The sequence below is a fragment of the Nymphaea colorata genome, chromosome 2, assembly GCF_008831285.2.
Source record: "Nymphaea colorata isolate Beijing-Zhang1983 chromosome 2, ASM883128v2, whole genome shotgun sequence".
In the NCBI taxonomy this organism is placed as follows: Eukaryota; Viridiplantae; Streptophyta; class Magnoliopsida; order Nymphaeales; family Nymphaeaceae; genus Nymphaea; species Nymphaea colorata.
Window position 1 is genome coordinate 29,647,355 of NC_045139.1, and position 22,014 is coordinate 29,669,368.

The following is a 22,014-nucleotide window of genomic DNA, read 5'->3' on the forward strand; positions in this document are numbered from 1 at the left end:
AGAATGAACATATAAAACAAGAATTTAATTTTTTTGTTTAATAACTCAATTCTCATATTCTAAAATGTCCAATTACAGCCTCATCAAACACCTTCTAAAGAACGTTTTCATGACTATGAGGACCAGATAAAAATATCACAATTCAATAATGAACCGTTAAAAGCCCTTTGACAGAAAACTGCCCTAGTTCCTTTGCATTGAAAGCTTTTTAAAAATGGGCAAATATATTTTCCCATTTAATATATGTCTGAAAGCGAGTGAAATATCTGTAAAATGAAAAATATCTTTGTCAAATTTGCTTGAAGGTCCTCAGATTTTGAGTTTTTCTCCAAAGGGTCAATGTTTCATGAGAATTATCGAACGGGAGTCTAGCAAAACCAGAGTGGTTCTCTCTTTTGTAAACAATGACCGCGTTGAGAGATTTTCCCAATATATTTAACGGGCAAATGGAAATTCGTGAGTTTTGGAATCCGCTCGGTCCTCTCACGAGGGGAAATCCAGAGTCCTCTCCCGCTAAAACCAGTTGCCTCTCTCAGTTTCTCTACCTCGTCGGCATCTTTTTCCTGATGACCATTTGGAGCCCATGGCGACCGCGCTAAGGATCGACGTCTCTCAAGACAAGAAAGTCAGTCTACACCTCAGCATCAGCCACCATTTCCATCATTCTTCTCTCACACTCCTTCCACTGACCCAATTGCCATGGAAGCACACCACTGCAACTCCCAAGCCCTGCATACGGTGCAAGAAGAACGCCAAAGAAGCCAGGGAGAGAGCTATGACGAGGGTGAAGACGGGGGTCGTCGACTACGACAGAGGCAAATACAGAGTTACTACCCAATTGAGCGGCTACGGCCGTCGGGACGTCCCCAAGCGATACAGGGAGCGGTACGATGGGGAGTACGACTGGAGCATCACGGAGGTGGTCAGCAAGGTTCTGAAGCGGAATCACTGGGAGGACATTGAAGGGATTCTGAACCATTGGATTGGGAGGTTCGCTCGCAAGAACTACCCACTTTTGATTCGGGTATGGTAATGTCCGTGAGTGTCCTTCTTCTGGACTTATTTCCTTGATAGTCGCTGGTCCTTGTCACATGGATAAGAGAAAACGATGGGTGATATTGATACTTACAGTTTTATTCCCAATTGCGTATCTAGAATTATATGCGTTTGATGCGATTATCAAACTGCATCGTGGTGGGTGTTCCTTCTTCTTCTCATTCCCCTCATCCTCCTTTCTCTTTAATGGGTTTTGTTGGTAGTGCGTTACTTATACTATAGTCACGGTGGTTCTGCCGCCCCCATTATCGTCTTCCATTGTTCGATGATGTTTGTCGCGGTGACAAGAGCGAGGGATATCATTTACGGCTGCTGATAGTTCGTGTTATGGACTCAATTGGGTGCATGAAGTTCAAAGGTGCGGTGAAATTCGCACGTTGTGCCTTGGTGATTGTTTCTGTGTATGCAGGAATTGTCTGTGACCGGTTCACTTGAACACTGTGTTCATGTCTTCCGATGGATGAAGAACCAGAGGAACTATTGCGCCAGGAAGGAGATTTACAACACGATGATCAGGCTGCACGCTCGCCATAACCAAACCGATCAAGCCCGCGGACTCTTTTTCGAGATGCAAAAGTGGAGGCATGCTCTCTCTCTTTCTCCATGTTTACTTTTGTTTACGGTATATGGTGTTGCAACTGTGAGTCGAGACTTAGCTTGAACCCATTAAAGTTGCAAATACGTATTGCCCTGTAAACAAGAAGATAATCATTAATTAATTCAATGATGAATCCTTTTCTTGAACTGTCAGTTATTGTGCTTGGCATCAAGTAGCTAGAAATCTTGTTGCATATTCTCCAGACTCCAATTTAGACGATTGCGTCCTTTTTTTTTGAGGTCATACATAATACTATTTTAGTAAATAACTCATGATAGTTGGCACAATATTTCCTAGTATCGTTTAAGAGAATTGATATTTTATCTTTTTGCTATTTTTCAATCTCGAAGATTAGGTCCTTCTTTTCACGTGGTATGATTACTTTGTGGCGTTAAAATAACATGCTTCCCGTTTGTCAGTTGCAAGCCAGATGCTGAATCATACAATGCTTTGATTAATGCCCATGGTAGAAAAGGTCAATGGCGTTGGGCTATGAACATAATGGACGATATGTTTCGTGCGGCTGTATGTATCTTCATTCTTCATATTTTCTTTGATGTCAGTTGTTTTTCCCTCGATCCTTTAATATCTCTTATTTGTTCCTTCTGAGTAGTTTATTCCATTTTATAACTACTAAGGTTTATATATTGTATAATATGACAGTATCTATTATTTTTTTTAAATATAGGATTTGTGTCTATCTGTTAGGCTCTTGCATTGTAAACTTGAAGTGCTTCGGGAATATCACAGATAGCATGTTGCATATCATGTGAATTGCACCTGGCTGAGTCTTAAAATCAGCTTCCTGTTATTTGATATCTGCTCATTATTAAAATTGTCCTTCTATGCGCTTCATTCTCACTCATAGAGCTGTCTCCTTAACTTTTTCATCGTCTGATGTCGAACCTCTGTTTCTTGGTTAGCTACGTTCTTAAGTTGCATGGTTTTGAAAATCCATAAAAATTTACTAAGATTTTAGAACCATGACAGATGCATGTTGCATTCTATTCTATCTCTTTATTGATTCTATTTTATCTATTATTTTATCGCTTGTTCAATTGAGGATGTAGGGAAAATATTAGATGGCTCCGGCCTCCATGACATATCCCATAGGATAGCTTATTTCCATGATCAAGTATTGTTTTTGGATAGTTACTATCCAGTGGTCCCTTCTTCTGCAGTTAAGATCAACATCACTGTTTGTGACGGCTTTTAATGTTGCATGCTATTTCTTTGTTTGTGCACTATGCTTGTGCTAATGCTCTTGCATCACTTGTTGACACAGATACCTCCTAGTCGATCTACTTACAATAATCTAATCAATGCCTGTGGATCCTCTGGGAACTGGCAAGAAGCTTTCAAGGTTTGCAAAAGAATGACAGATAACGGGGTTGGGCCTGATTTAGTTACTCACAACATCATCTTAACTGCTCTGAAAAATGGTGGCCAGTATTCCAAAGCACTTTCATATTTTGCATTAATGAAGGGCACAAACATAAGGCCAGATACAGTCACCTATAATATAATCATCCATTGCCTCATCAAACTGGGGCAGAATGCAGAAGCAATTGATGTATTCAATTCAATGAGGCTGAGAAAAGAAGATTGTAGTCCTGATATTGTGACATTTACCAGTATAATTCATGCATATGCTTCTTGTGGTCAAATTGAAAGCTGTAAGCAAACTTTTGATATGATGATTGCTGAAGGTATGGAACCTAACACTGTTTCATTTAATACACTTATTGGTGCATATGCTTCACTTGGGATGGCTCATGAAGCACAAAGATATTTCAACTTTCTTGAAAACAATAGCAGTCAGAGGCCGGATGTTGTTTCATATACTTCTTTGCTTAATGCATACGGAAAGTCTGGACAACCTGAGAAAGCTAGAGAAGTTTTTGATATCATAAAGAAGAACTCTTTGAAACCAAACACAGTAAGTTACAATGCACTAGTTGATGCATATGGATCTGCAGGTTTGATAGATGAGGCTCTCGAGGTGATGAATGAAATGGTGAGAGATGGCGTGGAACCAAACGTTGTTACAATATGTACACTTTTGGCTGCATGTGGAAGGTCTGGTCAAATGTTTCAAATTGATACTGTTCTCTTGGCTGCAAGTTCTAGAGGCATTGCATTGAACACCGCTGCTTATAACTCAGCCATTGGAAGCTTTATGAATTTGGGGGAATATGATAGGGCTTTAAGGTTATATAGATCCATGGAGGAAAAGAAGGCTAAGCCCAATTCTATCACTTTCAATATATTAATTAGTGGATGTTGCAGGATGGGAAAGTATTTGAAAGCTCTCAAATTTTTTGCCCAGATGAGAGATTTGGAAATTCTACCGTCTAAAGAAGTCTATTCTTCAATTATACATGTTTACTGCAAACAAGTGAGTTACCGGTGTTTGTTTCTGCAATGCAACCTGGGATGCTGTTAATTTCTTACCTATTCTTCTGCTTTCATATGCTTCCAGGATCAACTCACTGAGGCTGAGTCCATATTTGCCACAATGAAAGCGTCTGATTGTTTTCCAGATGTAGTCACATACACCACCCTTATTCATGCATATAGTGCTGCAGGTATGGCTAAAAATAGGCTAAAAATTAGAGATGCATAATGTTTTAATTTTGTTTTGTATATATTCATGTTCTTGATATTAAATCAGGAAACTGGGAGAAAGTATGCAGTCTATATGAAGAGATGGAAATGAATTCTATCTTGCCAGATTCTGTAGTCTGCTGCACCCTTATGTCAGCTTTTAACAAGGAAGGACATCCAGAGAAGGTTTTCCAAATAGCAGAAGTGATGATGGAGAAAAATTTGCCTCTCACCGAATCCGCTTTTTATGAAATTGCATCAGCCTGTAGCATGTAAGTGTTCATGCATATACTGTATTATTCTTAACTTTAAAGGGCCTTTTACCATGACTTGGAGGGAGGTTGATACCCTGTGAAATTGATGCTCAACCACTTGGCGATATCTTAGCATTGTTGAAATTTACAATCTGGAGGGTTGAATGTCATGCAGCTATCTTATGCTTTGACAATATAGCTTTTTTCACAAATGTAGTTTCTTCTTCTGCTGTTTCTATGCAAGAACAATGTAACAAAAGCCACTTCTTCTCGTTGTTTTTTTCACTGATATCTTTGTTCTTTATTTTGAAAGATTGAGGGACTGGAAAGCAGTTTTGGACTTGATGAAAATGATGGAATCTTCAATTCCAAGCTTTTCGCAGGGGTTTCTGAACCACCTATTGCTCTTCTTGGGAAGGAGCGGGAGGATAGATGCAATGATGAAGGTGTTAAGTTCCACTCATAAAGCTATTGTTACACTTCTCGAATTTTGTGTTTATTACTCAATGCTCCAGTGCTTGAAATTGTGCTTGAGTATGGGAGGTGATTGACTAAGAAAGTATTGACATATATGATTTGTTTAATCACGTTTTTTATTGGAATATGTGTGAGAAGTGTACCTTGCATTTGTGCTTAGTGAAAACTTTTCCTTGTTGAAATTTGTTGAAAATCATTCTGGCCTTTAGCCCTTTACTTTGTTGGTGTCATGCTGTGCCAAGCTGTGCTCTTATATACTGATTGAACATAGATGGAAATTAAATGAAGCATGCATATCTTATGATCATGATATAACATGTTGGTGAAAAAAAATTATTATGGTTGGCAGTGGATCAAGGTATCCTCTCTATCAGGTACATTATCTTAGACCATGTCATATACCCATAGAGCCAAAGTACACATAGAACTGTTGAGTTAATTATGTGCTAATGGTACTTAAAATCTGAAGCGTTTTTTGATAACACGAGTAATACAACTTTGTATACATTCTTTAGCATTTGTTCTATGCCTTTGGGACTGTGAAATATTTCTTATAGGCTATTGCTTCTCTTTTGCAGTTACTCTACAAGGTAATGGAATCAAATGTGGAGGTCTCATTTCAGACTTATTCCATGGTACTAAAAGGTCTTCTAGGTGTTGGTAAATGGAAGAAGTATATTGAGGTACATGGTTTGGTGCTTTTTTTCTTATATTAGCTATTCTTTTGTGTCGTAAAGTCAAGAAGTCATCGTTTTCTACAGATAGCTATTAGAATACATGCAAGCAGCACCAAATCGGTAGTTTGGCTGGTTATTGGAAAGTACAATAAGGTCACTGTTGAAACACTTGGGTGGTTTGCTTCCTAGATAATATATAGGAATTACCAAGTTAGGATAATATATAAGAAGAACCAAATAGTACATAATGTCATTGCACATGTGATGGTCAATTGACTCTAGGAAGTCAGAAGTTTTGAGCTACATCTTTTAGATGCTTGTCTATTGCTAATGAATCTTAGCATACTTCTGTAACAGGTTCTGCATTGGATGGAAGATGCCAAATTAAATCCATCACTTGAGATGTATCAAGCAGTTCTTCCTTATGCTTATAAAAATGAAAGCATGGAATGTGATATGCTCCAGCAGAGGATTGGTATTCTTATTAGCTTTTAGGCTTATTAGTGGCACTAAATGATTGGCAATTCGAGACTCATATTAATTGGTTGCAGTAGCTTGCTTTGGAGGAATGGTTCATAACTGTTCTCGTTTCTTGCAGAAAATATGAAAACAAAAAAAGCTGAGAAAATTAGATGAAATGGTTATCAACCAAAAAATTAATCCACTGCCATAGGGACGTGCCTGTCTCTGCAGAAGAAAGGTACATGTTTTCAACTATCATCTGAATTATTCATTTAGTTCCCCCTTTCCATGTTTCAAATATGTGAGTTAAATGTTATATTCTGGAGAATAACATATGCATGTTTAAGCAATGTTTGAGGCATATCCTTTCTATGTTTTAATTCCTCAGGTTCATATGTGATGCTGTTTCTGGTTGTTTAAATCGGACTCCTATTTTGGTACAAGAAGGGTTTTACTAGTGCAGTTCATTAAGTTCCATTCTGGTACAACAGGGCTTTACTAGTGCAGTTCATTCACGGAACTTATCATGCCTTTGTGTGTGTGCCTGGATGCATAGGCTACCTCTGAGTACATTCTGGCTCCACCAAACCTCCCATGTGCAAGTCATCTGAGAAGCAAGGAACTGTCGAGTGTTGAGATTGAGGGATTTTTTCAGGTATATCGAGATGAATAAAGAATCTGGCTGTTGGCAGAGGGTCATTCATGATTTTTTTTTCCCCTTCAATTTTGAGATTATTTAGCAATCAATTTTGATAACTGTAAGAAAGGTAGTCCCATGCTGCAGTTGGCTATAGGTTCTGCACATGATTATTGATGTAAAGCACGTGTAGTTCATGACATTTAACATTGAATCAGAAAGGTTTTTGTAATGTAAAATGGTGATATCTTGGATCTGTATTCTGTAAGTGGTTTTCCTGAACTGGTCGTGCAGCAGATGAAATGAAATGTGGCCTACTCCAAGTCTCAAAGAGGTCTAACTGAACGCTGATGCTTTTGGTTGACATGATAGGTTTCTTCTTTTGTTGCATTAACCTGGGAGAATCTGTGCTGCTCTGAAGCTTTGGATTTTGATAAATATTCAGATTGGACAATCTGTTTGACTCTCACTACTAGGTGCTTGTCTCCAGCTCTAACTCGTCTTTGTTTGCTACTTTTGCTGTTTAGTTTAATTCTAATTGCTGCTAGAAAAGTTGATCTCTCGTTCATATTTAGCATTTGCTGATAGACAAATTTTTCTGTGTTTGTTTCCTTCTTTCTGTATCCAGTATGTCAGCATCTCCATCTGTTGATGCAGTTGACCTCATAATGCTTTATGTTATCATGTATTCCTTCAAAGTTTGCAGAAGCATGTTATTTTTGGTTATTTTAGAAATCTAACCATGCAGTGTGTAGATCTGTTTAGCAAGTTTGGTTTCTGTTCTCGTTCATTCCTGAATATTCTCACCTTTTACCATGCAATTCAACAAGGATAACAGCTTTGGATGGTACGGGCAAGGTATGAATTTCTCACAACATATAGCAGAAGTGCCTTATTACAAAATATACAGTTCTTTATTTTGTAACAATCAATTGACTTCAAGGTCTCAAACTATTTTATGTGCAATGAAACTGAATTCCTAAGAAGGATCATCATTAATTTGCCAGTTCTTTTTTTCTTAAATATATATGTTTTCAAGTGTACCAAAGAATCATACCTGCCAGTATCCAGTTTCCTTGATTAAAAGCTAGTTTTTTCTTTCTCTCTTTCTTTCTTTCTTTTTTTTTTTTTTTTTTGTAACAGGCACGCTTCGGCAGATATTCAATAGTTTATGCTAAGAGACACACCCTGATTATCGAACTTGACTCTTTCAACTTGAACGCCTTATTCAACCCCCTCACAAAGTCGGCAGAGCTCCTGTTAGCATTCTTCATATTAGTTGGAAGTTCTTTGTTATTTTTCTAGTGGCACCAAACTATCAGCCACTCAAATCCCACACCACTTGATGAGCCTTCTCGATGAAAGAAAAACCTTGGATGTGCTCATAACCACTGGAATCTTCATAAGATATCTCATTCCCTCTTACTGCTTGTCCGCCACCTGCCATGGTATTTCGGAAGCTAGTCTTCTGTTCAATCCCATTTTTAAGCGTACAGTTGTGGTTGGATTCTCACGAGTGTTGCCTCTTTGTGAAGGCTGGAAGATGGTGCAGCTTTTGAAGTCGGATAGGCGCTTTACTGCTGCTGACTTCTCAGGTTCAGGTTTCCTTGAGCTCAATTGAACATTTTTGGGAAAACAAAGCTCAAATCCTTCAATTGTTGGAAGAGTATAGCAACCCTACAGATTTGCAAAGTAGGCAATGTTCCACGTAATTGAGACATAAAAAGCATGTGCTTGACACGGAATTCTTGGTTTTTTTTTTTTTTCTTTTCTTTTCTTTTCCTGAGAAGTGAAAACAAAGTCCCAAAATTTAGTGGTGGTGCTAAAAGATTAAAGCCTCTTCTTTCGTACCCTCTTGACATCCATTGATGCGTCTGCTGGCTTACTTAAGGCCTACTGCCCTTCTAGCAGCTGTTGTTAACTTCACCACAAAATCCTCTGGGCCTTTTAATTGGAGATGATATCGTTTGTTCAAAGGACGTGGACATCTAGACCGGTATGCAATTTTTGTTTAGGGGCCGTTTGACAATAAGAATAATTTGTTATTGTTTCATAAATTTGTTTTGGAAAATTAGTTAGAACTCATGAAACATACTGTTCAATGAATTTACCTTAGTCATGAACAGTTTGTTACTTTTCTCATTGCTAAACGGCCTCGAGCTCTCATGTTGACAAGACCCTTGTCCAAGGGTATGGCTTCCACGTGCATTTTCACCCACAACTCTGCAACACACCATGATGTGTCCTTGTACTCTGGTCCAAATACACGTTGATGGTATTGGATTTGATGCGGGGGGCAGGTACCTGTCTTAACTTGTTAAAAAGTTTATAATAAGCATATGTATTTACACATGAGTGTCTTCTTTAAACTACTAATTTACATGTTTGTTCCTTTTCTCACTTAAATTTTTGAGTGGGGTCTGTGCAAGAGATCGATGATTGCATAAACTAAATGAGCGATTGGCTGCCTAACAGGTTGTTGGCCCCACTAACTGCTCTGAGCCCCTTGCGGGACTCACTGTAGGAATGTTAATGTTTGTTGTGCGCCGGATTCAAATCAATAGGAAAAATTGTTTACAGAGGCAATAGTAGTCATTGTTGCATTTTAGTGTACTCATCTTCTTTATTGTAACAGGTCTCGAAACTTTTGTGAACTTAAGGAAAAGGACATGGGAAGAGGGAAGCAGCGGTTGTGAACTTAAGGGAAAGGACATGGGAAGAGGGAAGCAGCGGTTGTGAACTTAAGGGAAAGGACATGGGAAGAGGGAAGAATTGGTTTTTCTTAGAATGAAAAAAAAAAGTAATCCAACGTGAGTTTGGTGATGGATTTTTTTGTAAGGAATTCTTGATTTTGATGAACACTGAACCTACTCCATGAAAAAGTTAAGATTTTGGAGTTGGTTTTTGTTTCTTTCAATTTAAATCCAACTCTATACGACAACAAGGGATCAGTCAATTATGGTGGTAGTTATAGGGATTCCAATGGTTTGGCCGAGAATACAATAGTTGATTGGACTGATAACTGGTCTAATCCAGTCGTCATTTTGATTTATATAAATACTATTCTCCTGCGTAAATGGTACGACTAGTTAAATAATGTACTGTAGAACCACTTAAACTTTTAAAGCAACGTTCGACGAGAGGAAGAGGTTGGCTTTTCCTTCTCAACTTTAATGTGGGACGATGGAAGCAGTCCTAAGCCAAACTTGAGTTTGGATACAAGTACTCGAAATACAAAAAGTTTAAATCAAATCCAGATCTAATATACTTTCCCAGTCCCCAATAATACGGGTGCGGGTAGGTACGAGGGTACCAGTGCTGGTACCACGTTTTAATAAATCTTGATACAGCGGTACGGTGAATATTATATATTATTATATATTTTTAATTCAAAAAAATGAAAAAACTAACATACTCAACCCACTCATATTGTTGAATATATTATTATATTGTTGTGTAATGGACATTCTAAATAATGTTGAATTGGATCTCATGGACCCAGCATGAGTAGCTGATGATTTTCCATTTGTTCTGAACCGGGTGGATCAGATCCAAACTCTACCGGATATTTTGTCTTTGCTGAAAGGGAGCCATCTATGTTGGGTTGTTTCAGAAAATCAACAAATGGTTCCTCCCTTTTCCCTGTCGGTAGAAGAAAAGTGAGAGAAGAACGGAGGAGGCCATGGACGTCGACCCAGAAACCGGCGTCTCCACCAAAGGACGTCTCCCCTTCCCAACCCACCACCACCCAACCGAAAGAAGCTCCCCATCCTCTCCCTGAAAACAGGCGTCGCCGTCCGCCTCTTCCTCCCTCCCCTTCCCAACCCACCACCACCCAACCGAAAGAAGCTCCCCATCCTCATCCACTTCCACGGCAGCGGTCCTGCAGCGGCTCCGCCTTCAGCTGCGTCGCCCACAATCACCTCACCGCCCTTTCCGCCCGTGCGATTTTCGTTTTCACTTTTTGCTTTCTATTTATGATATGATTTGGATCTGGTTTCGACCCGGAACCAGGTACCCTGCCCATTTGGGCGTACCATTGTGACAGTGTCCCGGAGGTTTGAGCCGCTCCCAGAGGTTTTAGGCGCTAGGTTCCTCTGCGTAAAACCCACAAAATCTTCCCGCGTCGGAAGCACGGAGGGAGAGAGAGAAAGAGAACTTATCAAATGGCGGTCGAGGAAAGCGAAAAGATAGCAAAGAGCGCAGATTCGAAAAAAGTAGATGAAGAAGATGAGGAAGACGACGATGAAATCCGAAGCTTCGAAGAGATGGGTTTGGACCCCCGCCTCATACGTGCGCTCTCAAAGAAGGGAATGACTCAACCCACCCCCATCCAATCCGCTGCCATCCCTCGGATTCTTGTACGCAGAAAAAAAAGGATCCATTTTAATGGATTTTAGCATATTTTGATTTTTTATTATCGTAATTTTTTCTTTCTGGTTGCTTTTTCATATAGCAAGGCAAAGATGTGGTCGCCCGAGCGAAAACCGGTTCTGGTAAAACCTATGCCTATCTGCTTCCTATGCTCCAGAAATTGTTCTCGGAAGCCAGCCAGGCCGCGAAAGCTGCTCCGAGGGCCGTGGTTCTTGTTCCAACCCGGGAGCTAACCCAACAAGTGATTCTCGAAGCATTTCTATTTACTCGTTTTGGAAAATGAATTCCATGTCGAATGTTCATAGAGTGTATGACTTGCATGATAATTGTTTGTTTGAGTGCTGTGTATGTTTCAGGAATTAGGCCATGTTGGTTTATTGCGTCTTCAACGCAAATTTGCATGGTCTAAATCACGTCAATTGGGATGAGAAATAGCCTCCTGAAGTGCATTTTTGCTAAAAATTCTCAAGAATTATGTAACATTTGTGTAGGACTTGGAAATATTGTGTAACACAAGAAAATATTGTTCGTCAACTTATTATTTAGAGAAATGTGAATTGAAATTTATGTATCAAATGATGATCTTGTTTTCAGCATGTGATTGGAATTGAAAATGCTTTGTAACTGCTATGGAAACCTGCTACATGGTCAATGGGGTTATCTCAGAGTGTATACATTGAAAATGTTGTTTCTGTGTCTACTACCAGGGCATCTAGATGCTACTTAATCATGGTTCTCGCAGTTCTTCCAATTCTGTGGAGGAGTGAACTTGTATTGATTTGTTTTAGAGAGGGGGATCTAAAGATCTTCTACGCAATTGACATTGTTGTTACCAGTCTTTAGTTACACTGGTCATTGGTTGTGCTTATTATGCAGTCATCTTCTTTTCATTTTCTAGGTGCAGTGACTTTCATGATGTTTCTTGATTCAGGTCTACTTGGAGATTTCATCTCTGCTTGAACTTTGTAGAACTCAATTGAAAGTTGTACAATTGACAGCTGCCATGTCCGATGCTGATTTGGTAAGCTTTTCATCCTTGCATTAGTGGATGGCACATTGAGCTTTGCTACCAAAGTCTGAGAAATCATTTTAACTGACATAGCTGCTTCTTATGCACTTTGGTTTATGCCCGTGAGTCTGCATATTTATACTTAATCACTCTTTTTCTGAAACTTTCGATTATGAAATGCTCTTTGACATGTCCATATTAGTCTCTTGGATGATTTCTGTAGATATTGTAGTAGATGCAGACAAGCTAATCTATTGGGTAATGATTCGTGCCTTGCAGCGAGCAACATTTATTGGTTCTCCTGATATTCTGGTATCAACGCCAGCCTGCATTTCCAAATGTCTATCAAAAGGTGTCCTTGAATCATCATCTTTTCAGGGATCACTTTCCATGTTGGTTTTGGATGAGGTATAAGTTTTGAGATTTACTTGTTTGCATACATAGTGTAGCAATTGTTCAAAGTTCAACCGTAGTATTTAGCAGTGTTATCCGTATCGTACGATGTGGACCCGTATCGTACGATACGACTCGTCTGGGTGAAGAAAACACAAACGATACGGGCTCGATACGCAATACACCCATGTAACAAGCCCGTATCGGGTGTATCGTAAGATATGGGGAGATGTATCATACGATACACATGGTACACCCTGTATCTTACGATACAAGGGTTAAAATTTGAAAAGGGGCCTCTAAGGCCCCTTTTTGCATAATTTTTTTTAAACCGAAACCCTCTCTCTTCTCTCTAATCTTCTCTAAAGACTGTGAGAGGGAGTTGCTGGTTTATCCAAAAAATCGCTGATTCGAGGAAGAAACCATCGATTTGACGAACTTGTAATGTAGTTTACTAAACACTATAACACTCTAAAGTCTAAAGTCTTAACTCGTATGTGATAGATGCTCTTTAAACTTGTGATGAATCATGGATGTTTTCATATGTTATTTTGAATCTCTTAGTCTTACTTTTCATTTTTTGAATTTGTTGCTGATATATGTGCCTATAGTTTATGAATGATGAATAATTAATGTTATTTATGTGTGATGAGTTTTTTTATATGAAATACATTGTTCTTGATTTTTCTGATTTTTGGCTGCTTTTTCCTTTTTTTTACTTTTTTAATTAAAAAAAATCAATTTTACGATAGGTTATGGTACATTTACGATTTTTATAATAGGTTACGGTACATTTACGATACAACGTATAGGTCGGCCCGACCGATACGCGATACAGTACGCCAGTGACAACATTGGTGTTCAAGGATATGATATCTTTTTGTTTTGTGGGAAGTAGAACAGCACACTTCCTTTAAACTTTAAAGTCATTTTGGAAGTGAAATATTTATCACCCTTGAAGAATCAGTGGATCATGATGTGTGCATTTACTTTCCATCATGCTTTCCTCGTGCATCTCATACTGCTTGCATGTTTTTTCTAAAGTCTAAACAACCCATAGTTCCAAAATGTGGGGGGCAGGGAAGAAATCAAAGTGAGAAACAGTAGGCCATGTGAAACAATAAGCTGGAAGTTATGTGCAAGTGCTCAAAACGTTATATTGGAATATTCCTTCATAGACCAAAAAGCATAAAAAAAACCACATAAGACATATGAAGCCTTCCTGGTCATATCATCATTAGGTTCACTGTTTGATTCGTTTATTTCATGGTTTTTTTTGTTTAATCTTCAGGCTGATCTTTTATTGTCCTATGGATATGAAGAGGACTTGAGTACCCTTGCTCCTCATGTTCCTCGCCATTGCCAATGTCTTCTCATGTCTGCAACTTTAAGGTATTTTTCTTTCTGTGCATTGTTTTCTAGTTTGTTGTATAGTTTCCACTGTACTTTTAGTTTGTTTGCACAGAGATCAGGCATGGTTTTTTCTCTTCCTCTCCATCTCCCAATTGATATGTTTGGTATTCTAAAGGGTTCTTTTCGTTTTTCACTTTGAAATTGTCAATGAGAAAGTTGGTCTACATTACTAGCTGTTTTTGCTGAGGTTTTGTCTGGCGCGCATTTTTCCCACAGAACAGTCGGTCAAGAATGGTCAAGACTCATTTTTGAGGCATTGTGTTTTGTTATTTGTTTTTCTATCCACATACGTAAATGGAATCTATATGTTTATTCCGCTTGAGGATAGTGTCTGTTTCACCTTTAACTACAGCAGCCCAAGTTTCTCTGAATGTATATCTGTTATCAACTGCCAATCAAAATTTTATCTGTTGAGTGCTGACTGACGCTTGATTGGTTGCCATCTTACCAAACTACTTGGTTCAAAAGTTTCACGTGGTGATATATGATTAGGCCTCTTTAGTCCATGTCTCTTTAGAAGGCAAACTGAACTTCTCTTGAAAAGAGTTGCTGAGCTTTCTCTCGTGCATTTTACTTTATAAAATGATGCAAGCACTTTCTTCTGCAATTCATTGAATGGTGTTGTAATTATCTAGGCTGGGAGTTTGAATTGAACCATGACCTTTCTTCTTTCTCAATAGCAATCTTATAATACTTCTCTTGATCTTGTGAGTCTATATATTTGCAAAATGCTGACAATTTTTTTTTTTTTTTTGCATAACTGCAACAGTGCTGATGTTGATAAGTTGAAGAATCTCGTCTTGCATAGCCCTTATATTTTGACTCTAGCAGAAGATGTCAATCCAAAGGAGGGAATTGTTCCAAGGAGTGTACAACAATTTTGGGTAACGCCATACTTTTTGCTATGTTATTTTATAAGGCCGATACAGTGTCTTTATGTCTCTTGGTGGTACTGGTTAATAATTCTGATATACATATTAGTTATTAAGTTTTAGGAGTATGATCTGCCAATTATGTAAATATGCTCTCTTTCTACTGGGAGATGGTGCAAACCATCAGTGTTACTTTGTGTGGCCAAAAAATCTGGTCATAGACTCATAGCTATTGTTTTAGTTTGTCTATATTCTTTTTCCTTTTGCAGTTATTTCAATCAATGGACAGTGAGACTGAATTGTACTTTCTTTTTGAAGATATCATGCAGTGCTCAAGATAAACTGGTGACTGTTCTTGCTCTTTTGAAGTTGGAACTGGTCCAAAAGAAAGTGCTGATCTTTGTCAACAGCATCAATATGGGCTTTAAATTAAGACTCTTTCTCGAACAGGTAAGAACATAGACTGCAAAAATAGTGATGTTATTTTGTTTCATGCAGGACATGGTGTTTTATGTTTTTGACTTTTTGGATTCTGGATATTAGTAAGAGTGTTTATGGACAAACTCTGTAATTCTGTGTTCCATTTTCAGATCTTTGTTCTCATCTTTTTTGTTGATGAACAGTTTGGAATTAAAACTGCAGTGCTGAATGCTGAGTTACCACAGAACTCCCGGCTTCATATTCTGGAGGCATGGTCTTGACCCTCATTGTCTTGATTTTGCTTTAATTCGCATAATTCGTCCTAATCAAATAACAAACTTAAGAATATTTGGAAAATCAGAATGGTAATGTGTTACCATATGTTTATGTAGTATCAGTACCATCCAGTTTAGTTTTCTTCCTTGTAATTTATTTCTTAAAGTTTAACTGCTTATCATGAGTTAGCTGGAGTTTCCTTTTTAAGATTCAGTTTTTTTTCCCTCAGTGGGTCATCATGCTAGAGTAGCCAAATCACCCATAGGATGTCTTCTCTTTCATCGCAAGTGGAGGGGTTTATAGGCTGTCGAAATCTTCCTTCCATTTGCTTGAGGCTTGATAATGATGCGGACACTTTGGTTCTTTGGTTTCAAGGGTGAATCTTATGTTTGATTAGTAACCAGACTGAACTAAAAAAATATATATATAAAAATTGTCTTTGGTCTACTCTGTGAGGATAGTTAATGGTTATGGAATCGTTAGACACACTTGATTTTTCTTGAAGTATGCATACCTCCAAATGTTGCACCATTTGGAAGTGTTTTTTAAATGGAAATTGGCATATACGCTATATAATGTACACAAAAGTAAATCTAAAGCATGAAAGGAAAAAAGAAATCTATTGTCAGGCTAATATTGTGATAAGAAATTATATAATTTGAAATAGATATTTTTTTCAAAGGGCTCATGTTTACTTGGTATTAAATTTGGCTTCTAGAGTCTAGATGTCCACAATAAAAACAGGATGCTTTGACACTACTTGATATTAGTCAATATGGTCAGAACCAAGTCTTGATAATTCTTCTGCTTCTCCAAATGCGTCATATGACCTAAGTCCATTGGATATTGTCGGAATGGAAACCTTCTTTTTCTTCAGGGAATACCTCTCAATTTTTTTCTTTTCACAACTTGGTTAAACTTTTTATGGTTTGTTGGTGTTGCTCACATTCTCTCTCGCCCTCCCCTCTCTCCTTCTCTTTCTTTTGCACATGTGTACAGCACCCACATATGTATGCTTGTACGGAAAGTTGTAAAAAAATTCTCACGCTGCTGATTTATTATGTGATATATCAGGAATTCAATGCATCACTTTTTGATTATCTAATAGCTACCGATGACTGCAAAGTGGAGATAGAGGAGTCCAATAAGAAGATCAATGTGTCTGAAAAAAAGTCCAAAAAAAGATGGAGGAAGCAGAAGTTGGACTCTGAGTTTGGTGTGGTGCGGGGCATTGACTTCAAAAACGTCTTCACAGTAAGCTTTTTCTTTCTTTTTTCCTTTAATGAATGTTTTACTCTACTTGCAAATGCTTAGTTTTAGACCCATTGTATTCATGAACTTGCATGGAAATTGCATGCCTATCAGGCACCTTACAGATGTAAAAGCTGAATGCATTTCATTTCCTCATCGAGTGGTTGCTACTTAAGAAAGAGCACATATAGAATTCAGAGTTAGGCTTGTAGAGTCGTATTCCACACTGCTGTTTTTTTTTTCAATTTCTTAGTATTGGGTCATCTGGATGGAAGTTATTGCACCATGACGAATGTACTTCATTCTATCATCCTATGCATCCTTTAGCATATGAAAGGGGAGTTCCATGATCTTTGGGCCGTGTGTATCAGAACCTCTGTTGGTTCTTTTGTTGTGTAGTGCACTCATAATTGCTTGGATTCCTAGATGTTTATTCTAAGGATTAAATGACCATTGCAGTCAGTTGGCCATTAATCAACAACATGACAGAATGAATTTGGACTGTAGTTCATATGGACTTATTTCTTTTTGTCACTTGATTTAGAGACATTGATAACATATCTCTTGCACAATTTGGCAGGTTATAAATTTTGAGATGCCTCAGAGTCCTTCAAGATATGTACATCGAATTGGACGTACTGGAAGAGCACATAATACTGGTGCATCTGTATCCCTTGTAAGTCAAACTGCTACTTGCAGATTTGCTTTGTAAAGAACATAAGCATTTTTGTTGGTTTGTAAAACCCTGATCTGCTCTATAATGCATATTAGGATTACTTGCTTACTTCTTTGTTTTAAAATTTTCTGATATTTGCACTAGCATTTCTATGAAATAAAAAATGAAGATCACTTTATGCTTGAACGGTGGAATTTTTACTTTTATTCAAGACAACAGATGAGTGCCCAAGGTTATATCAGAAAAATTTCCATCCATGTTTCTTCTACGGTTCTACCAATTCATTTACATCATCATGATGAGTTACTTTCCTATATATGCATGAATTGGACAATACCATGTTATTTCTCCTGATTATATTGCCCGTGTTAACTTTGTCCATTGGATGCATAGCAATTCATTCAGGAATGAAGAACGGAGTTCACATATTATTGAAATGGCTAGCCCCATCATTGAAACTTTTCCATCAGAATTCAAATGATGAAGTTTGGTATAAATGTGTGACTAGTCGATTTTATTCAGTTAGTGTAGCCTGTTTTGGAATATTTACAACATCTGTTCTATATGGATCTTTCTATTCAGATTGACAAATTTAGTACTTAGTCATATGCTAAAATATATTCTAAAATGGGAACTGCTGCCGATTGAGAAATGAATGACGAAAATGAAGTTTCTCATGCAATTGCTTTTTGGGGAATAAAACTTGAAACATCAAAATAAGTTTGGAAATAAGTGCTTTTGGTTGATAGTAATACATTAGAATGGCCAGAACGTGTAAACACTGATTTGTCCTTGGAGGACACGTGACTACTAAGTTCTAACTTTGTTACTTTATCCTGCTTGTGGTGTGTATGAATTTTATGGGCATCAACTATCTTTCATTTTATGTTTTGTGTTTGTTTTCTAATTTCTTACTCATGCATGCTTCCGGTCTGCAGATATTTCAGAGTGATAAACATTTTTTTTCTTTTCTTGGTTTTCTCTGTTCGAAAAGATAAAAATGCTAATATGTAATACAAAGCCATTAAGAACAGAAATCTCCTGATCCTATTTTGTCACTGTTATGAAGGAAAATGCGTTTGTGTATTGTGTTATCTTGTCTATTGTAGAAATTTTAGGCAATAAAGGATAATAAAAAAAATCTGATTATTGTTCTTTTAGGTTTCTCCGGAGGAGGAAGAGGTCTTTGATGAGATTAAAACTATGCTCGGTGATTCTGATGGTCCCGATTCGTCAAAGTTGATTGCACCCTTCCCTCTACTCTCAAAGAGTGCTGTGGACAACTTGCGCTATAGAGCCCAGGTAAAGTACTTGTACCACATTCTGGTCTACTGGGATGACTATCTATCCACAACTATTGGTTAATATATTGTCTCTGGATATATATATATATATATATATATATATATATATGCTACAGGCCCCATCCTGTCTCCACTGGCTCTGTTCCCAGGAGTACCCTCCAAAAGGAGCCTTTCCTCTTCTCAGCCATTTTATTTCAGATTAAGATGTGGAAACGTGTTTCTTTCTATATTGTTCTGCTAACACAGATACTACCAAAAATTTCAGATTTTTTTTCTTTGTTAAATTGGAGTTCTCCTCCCAAAATCAAACACCAATTTTTTATAGTTTTTAGGGAAAAAAAAGACAGAGGCAGTTCGAGAAGAAAAATTAAGGTGAAAGGAGAAGAGGAGTCTGCTGTTTTCCATGAACAATGACCTTATCTTAGGCACAGAGTCTCTGTTTTTCAATAATGAGAAGAGCGTATTGCCCTGTTACAAGGGAAATATGGTCAAACTCTTCTGTTTCAGGACTATCAAAATGCTGCAGTTTTTCAAACTGATAATTTTCGGAAGGTCCATTTAGTTAGCCTTTTCTTCGAAAGGCTAATGTTTACTTTCTTCACTAATCCTGTTAAAATGAATGCCAGTATTTAATGCTTGAAAATATAAAATAAAGCTAATACTAGCATTCCAAGCTGGTCGATCCAAAGAAAGTTTCTATAGTGGCCCAGTTTATTAGCCAGTTGGCCCAGTTCTATTTCCGTTTTATATTACGAGGAATTTATCTTTGAGATGAATATTTAAGCAAATCTACTTAAAAACTTAATGACCCTTAAATAAAGTGGCAAGTTCAGGATTTAAAATTGAAACAATAATTCTAGACACTAAATAAGAATCTTTTGCTTAAGTATTTAAACTGAAAATATTGAAGGGTACTCATTCACTTCACAATAAATTTTTTAATATGTGATAGCTCTATCAAATCTAAAAATTGAAAAATACCTATAATAAGCATGTGATCTGGCATAAATCATGTAGGCTGATAGACTCGCTAGTAGCTGTCATGTAGACTCGCTATCACTCAACTTCTTGAACATAAACATATCCAAAGAATAAAAGATAATTGAAGAGAGCCTAACTTTAGTTTAATATTTGATAAAAAAACTATGCAAATCTTCTCCCAGCCAGGGCTGGGACGAGTTTTAGCTGCTAAGTGCTAATTTCCCTTTTCTTGGGTTGTAGAAAGTATGCCTGATTATTGTCCTATTGTAGGTCCTGTCCAGTAAAATTTGTATATATCCTTAACATAAGTGTTAATTTGTTCAGGACGTTGCTAAAGGGATCACAAGAGCTAACATCAGAGAATCGCGAGCTCAGGATCTGAGGAATGAGATTCTTAACTCAGAGAAGTGAGCATCCTGGACTTGCCCCTTCTCATTCTTGTGTTTCTGATGGCATCCGTTGTCTGGTAATGAAAACACTTTTATGTCTCACAAGGAGTGAAAAAGAAGTTTTGGTATATGTGAGCTGATGAAGTGAGCATAATGTTGCATTCGACTATGGTTCACTTGGTCATATGGGCTACATGTCCATTCGTCTGCAACATGAATAGCTTACCAAGTTCCTGGACTCTGTCGTGTTCTCAGTCTTGGGTCAATTTTGTCTGTGGCTCTTCTTTGGGTTGACGGTGACTTTTAGTGATTGACAATTAAAGTGGTTTGACAGTGCGTTGTTTTGGTTTCAGGTTGAAGGCTCATTTTGAGCATAATCCAAGAGATTTAGGTAAACAACTAAACCGACATGTTCCTTTGTAATTGCAGTGCATGCACTAGATATGGATTCTTAAGGTGACACATTGATTCAAATTTACAGATTTACTGAAGCATGACAAGGTGCTGAGCAAGAAACCACCTCCATCTCATCTGAAAGCAGTTCCTGATTACCTGCTGGATCCAGTCACGGAGGAAGCTAGGAAGATTGTCAAGCTCTCCAGGGCAGCGATGCCCAAAGCTGGCTCTTCCCGTCGTCATCATGGTTCCAAGGGAAAATTTCGTAGAAGTAAAGATCCATTGAAGACTTTCTCAGCTGAGGTACTCTCACAGTATGGCATTAGCATTATTGTTTTGGTTTTTCTTATACTCCTCCATTCATGCTTCTGTCCTCTCCAGTTCACCAGACAATAGTTCAGACTATAATAAAAGCTTCAGTGAACCACAACAAATTAACAGACTAGACATCAATGCATGGGGTGCATCTCATGTCGTAGTCTGGAGTGGCCTAACCGCAGATCTCCGATGAGACATCTTAGACACTTTGTGTTGTTCATATTGATTATCCGTGTCCAGAGATCACACATTTTCCTCCCACCTAAAACTAGCTTCATTCAAATACCATACAAATTTTCTCCCATGCATAATTATTTAGAGCTAAGTGCTAGCACATTTTCGATTGCTTTCAGAATCGCAAAAAAGGTTGCCGCCATGATGGGAAAAGGAGAGAAGATAGAACTGAAGCATCCGACAATAGGAGATGGAAGAAGGCAAAAAGCAGTAGCTAGATCCTTGTTTGCGGTAATGGAAGATCTTGTAGGTTTTACTTATTTAGTTTTATGTTCAAGTTCTTTGGGCTCGGCCCTGCAATTTTGTGCCCTAAATCGTCATTTCCTTACTATTTTTGTTCACAGTGATTAAGCGAAATTATATATATATATATATATATATATATATATATATATATAGAGAGAGAGAGAGAGAGAGACACATACACACACACACGGAGGTGCAATATACGGTAACCCTTGAAACGGCAGAGGCAAATATGCACACCAATAAAAATGTTTTCCAGTTTTTAATTGGACTTGAAGGGTCTGTTTCAACACTTGACTTCGAGAGGGAGAAATTGTACCACTTTCATAATGTGCAGATTCCCCTAGAGAATCGTTACTCAAAAAGGTAAAGTAACTGAGCTTTGATGTCAAAACGGTGTCACTGCTCGAACTTTTGAATTTGTTTGTTTAAGTTTGCCGAAGCTTTTAGACTAGTTTGTAACATAACCGGCTGCAACATATTATGTAAAAATAAATAAAAACAAAAATAAATAATATAACTCATCATAATTAAGTTCATTTAATTATCAAACGACCATCTTAAGACAGTTTAAGAACATGGTTACTGGAAAATTCAAGTTGCAGAGAGGAACAATTAAGGCTCAACTCAATCTGTTCTTTTGGCAAATAAACTTGCCATTGTTTATCTTAAGATTGTTTTCGCTATCTTAATT

General features: G+C 37.7%; 2 protein-coding genes across 7 annotated transcripts; both read left to right on the forward strand.

Annotated features, from left to right (window-relative positions):
* The first annotated feature begins 479 nt into the window (after nucleotides 1–479).
* On the forward strand, nucleotides 480–9,685 carry LOC116248072 (pentatricopeptide repeat-containing protein At2g41720). Of its 6 annotated transcripts, none has more exons than XM_031620665.2 (14): nucleotides 480–1,024; nucleotides 1,466–1,638; nucleotides 2,074–2,179; nucleotides 2,940–4,052; nucleotides 4,137–4,242; nucleotides 4,329–4,533; nucleotides 4,829–4,961; nucleotides 5,571–5,675; nucleotides 6,027–6,144; nucleotides 6,268–6,369; nucleotides 6,520–6,786; nucleotides 7,141–7,244; nucleotides 7,912–8,216; nucleotides 8,304–9,685. In XM_031620665.2, exons 1-10 carry the CDS (start codon nucleotides 584–586, stop codon nucleotides 6,303–6,305), a joined length of 2,538 nt encoding a protein of 845 aa, XP_031476525.1. In that variant the 5' UTR covers nucleotides 480–583; the 3' UTR covers nucleotides 6,306–6,369; nucleotides 6,520–6,786; nucleotides 7,141–7,244; nucleotides 7,912–8,216; nucleotides 8,304–9,685. The 6 variants fall into 6 exon arrangements, with proteins under 6 accessions (XP_031476525.1, XP_049931965.1, XP_031476524.1 ...); XM_050076008.1 differs by having other exon boundaries at nucleotides 6,520–6,568; nucleotides 6,688–6,786; nucleotides 7,141–8,216; XM_031620664.2 differs by having other exon boundaries at nucleotides 7,141–8,216.
* A 677-nt stretch (nucleotides 9,686–10,362) lies between these two features.
* On the forward strand, nucleotides 10,363–21,586 carry LOC116249165 (DEAD-box ATP-dependent RNA helicase 16-like). Its single transcript, XM_031622343.2, has 15 exons — nucleotides 10,363–11,129; nucleotides 11,225–11,383; nucleotides 12,074–12,163; nucleotides 12,431–12,559; nucleotides 13,836–13,936; nucleotides 14,727–14,841; nucleotides 15,148–15,279; nucleotides 15,453–15,518; nucleotides 16,600–16,779; nucleotides 17,357–17,452; nucleotides 18,614–18,754; nucleotides 20,062–20,144; nucleotides 20,480–20,517; nucleotides 20,608–20,825; nucleotides 21,194–21,586. The coding sequence occupies exons 1-15, from the start codon at nucleotides 10,935–10,937 to the stop codon at nucleotides 21,290–21,292; spliced, it is 1,842 nt and encodes a 613-aa protein (XP_031478203.1). The 5' UTR covers nucleotides 10,363–10,934; the 3' UTR covers nucleotides 21,293–21,586.
* Nucleotides 21,587–22,014: the final 428 nt, after the last annotated feature.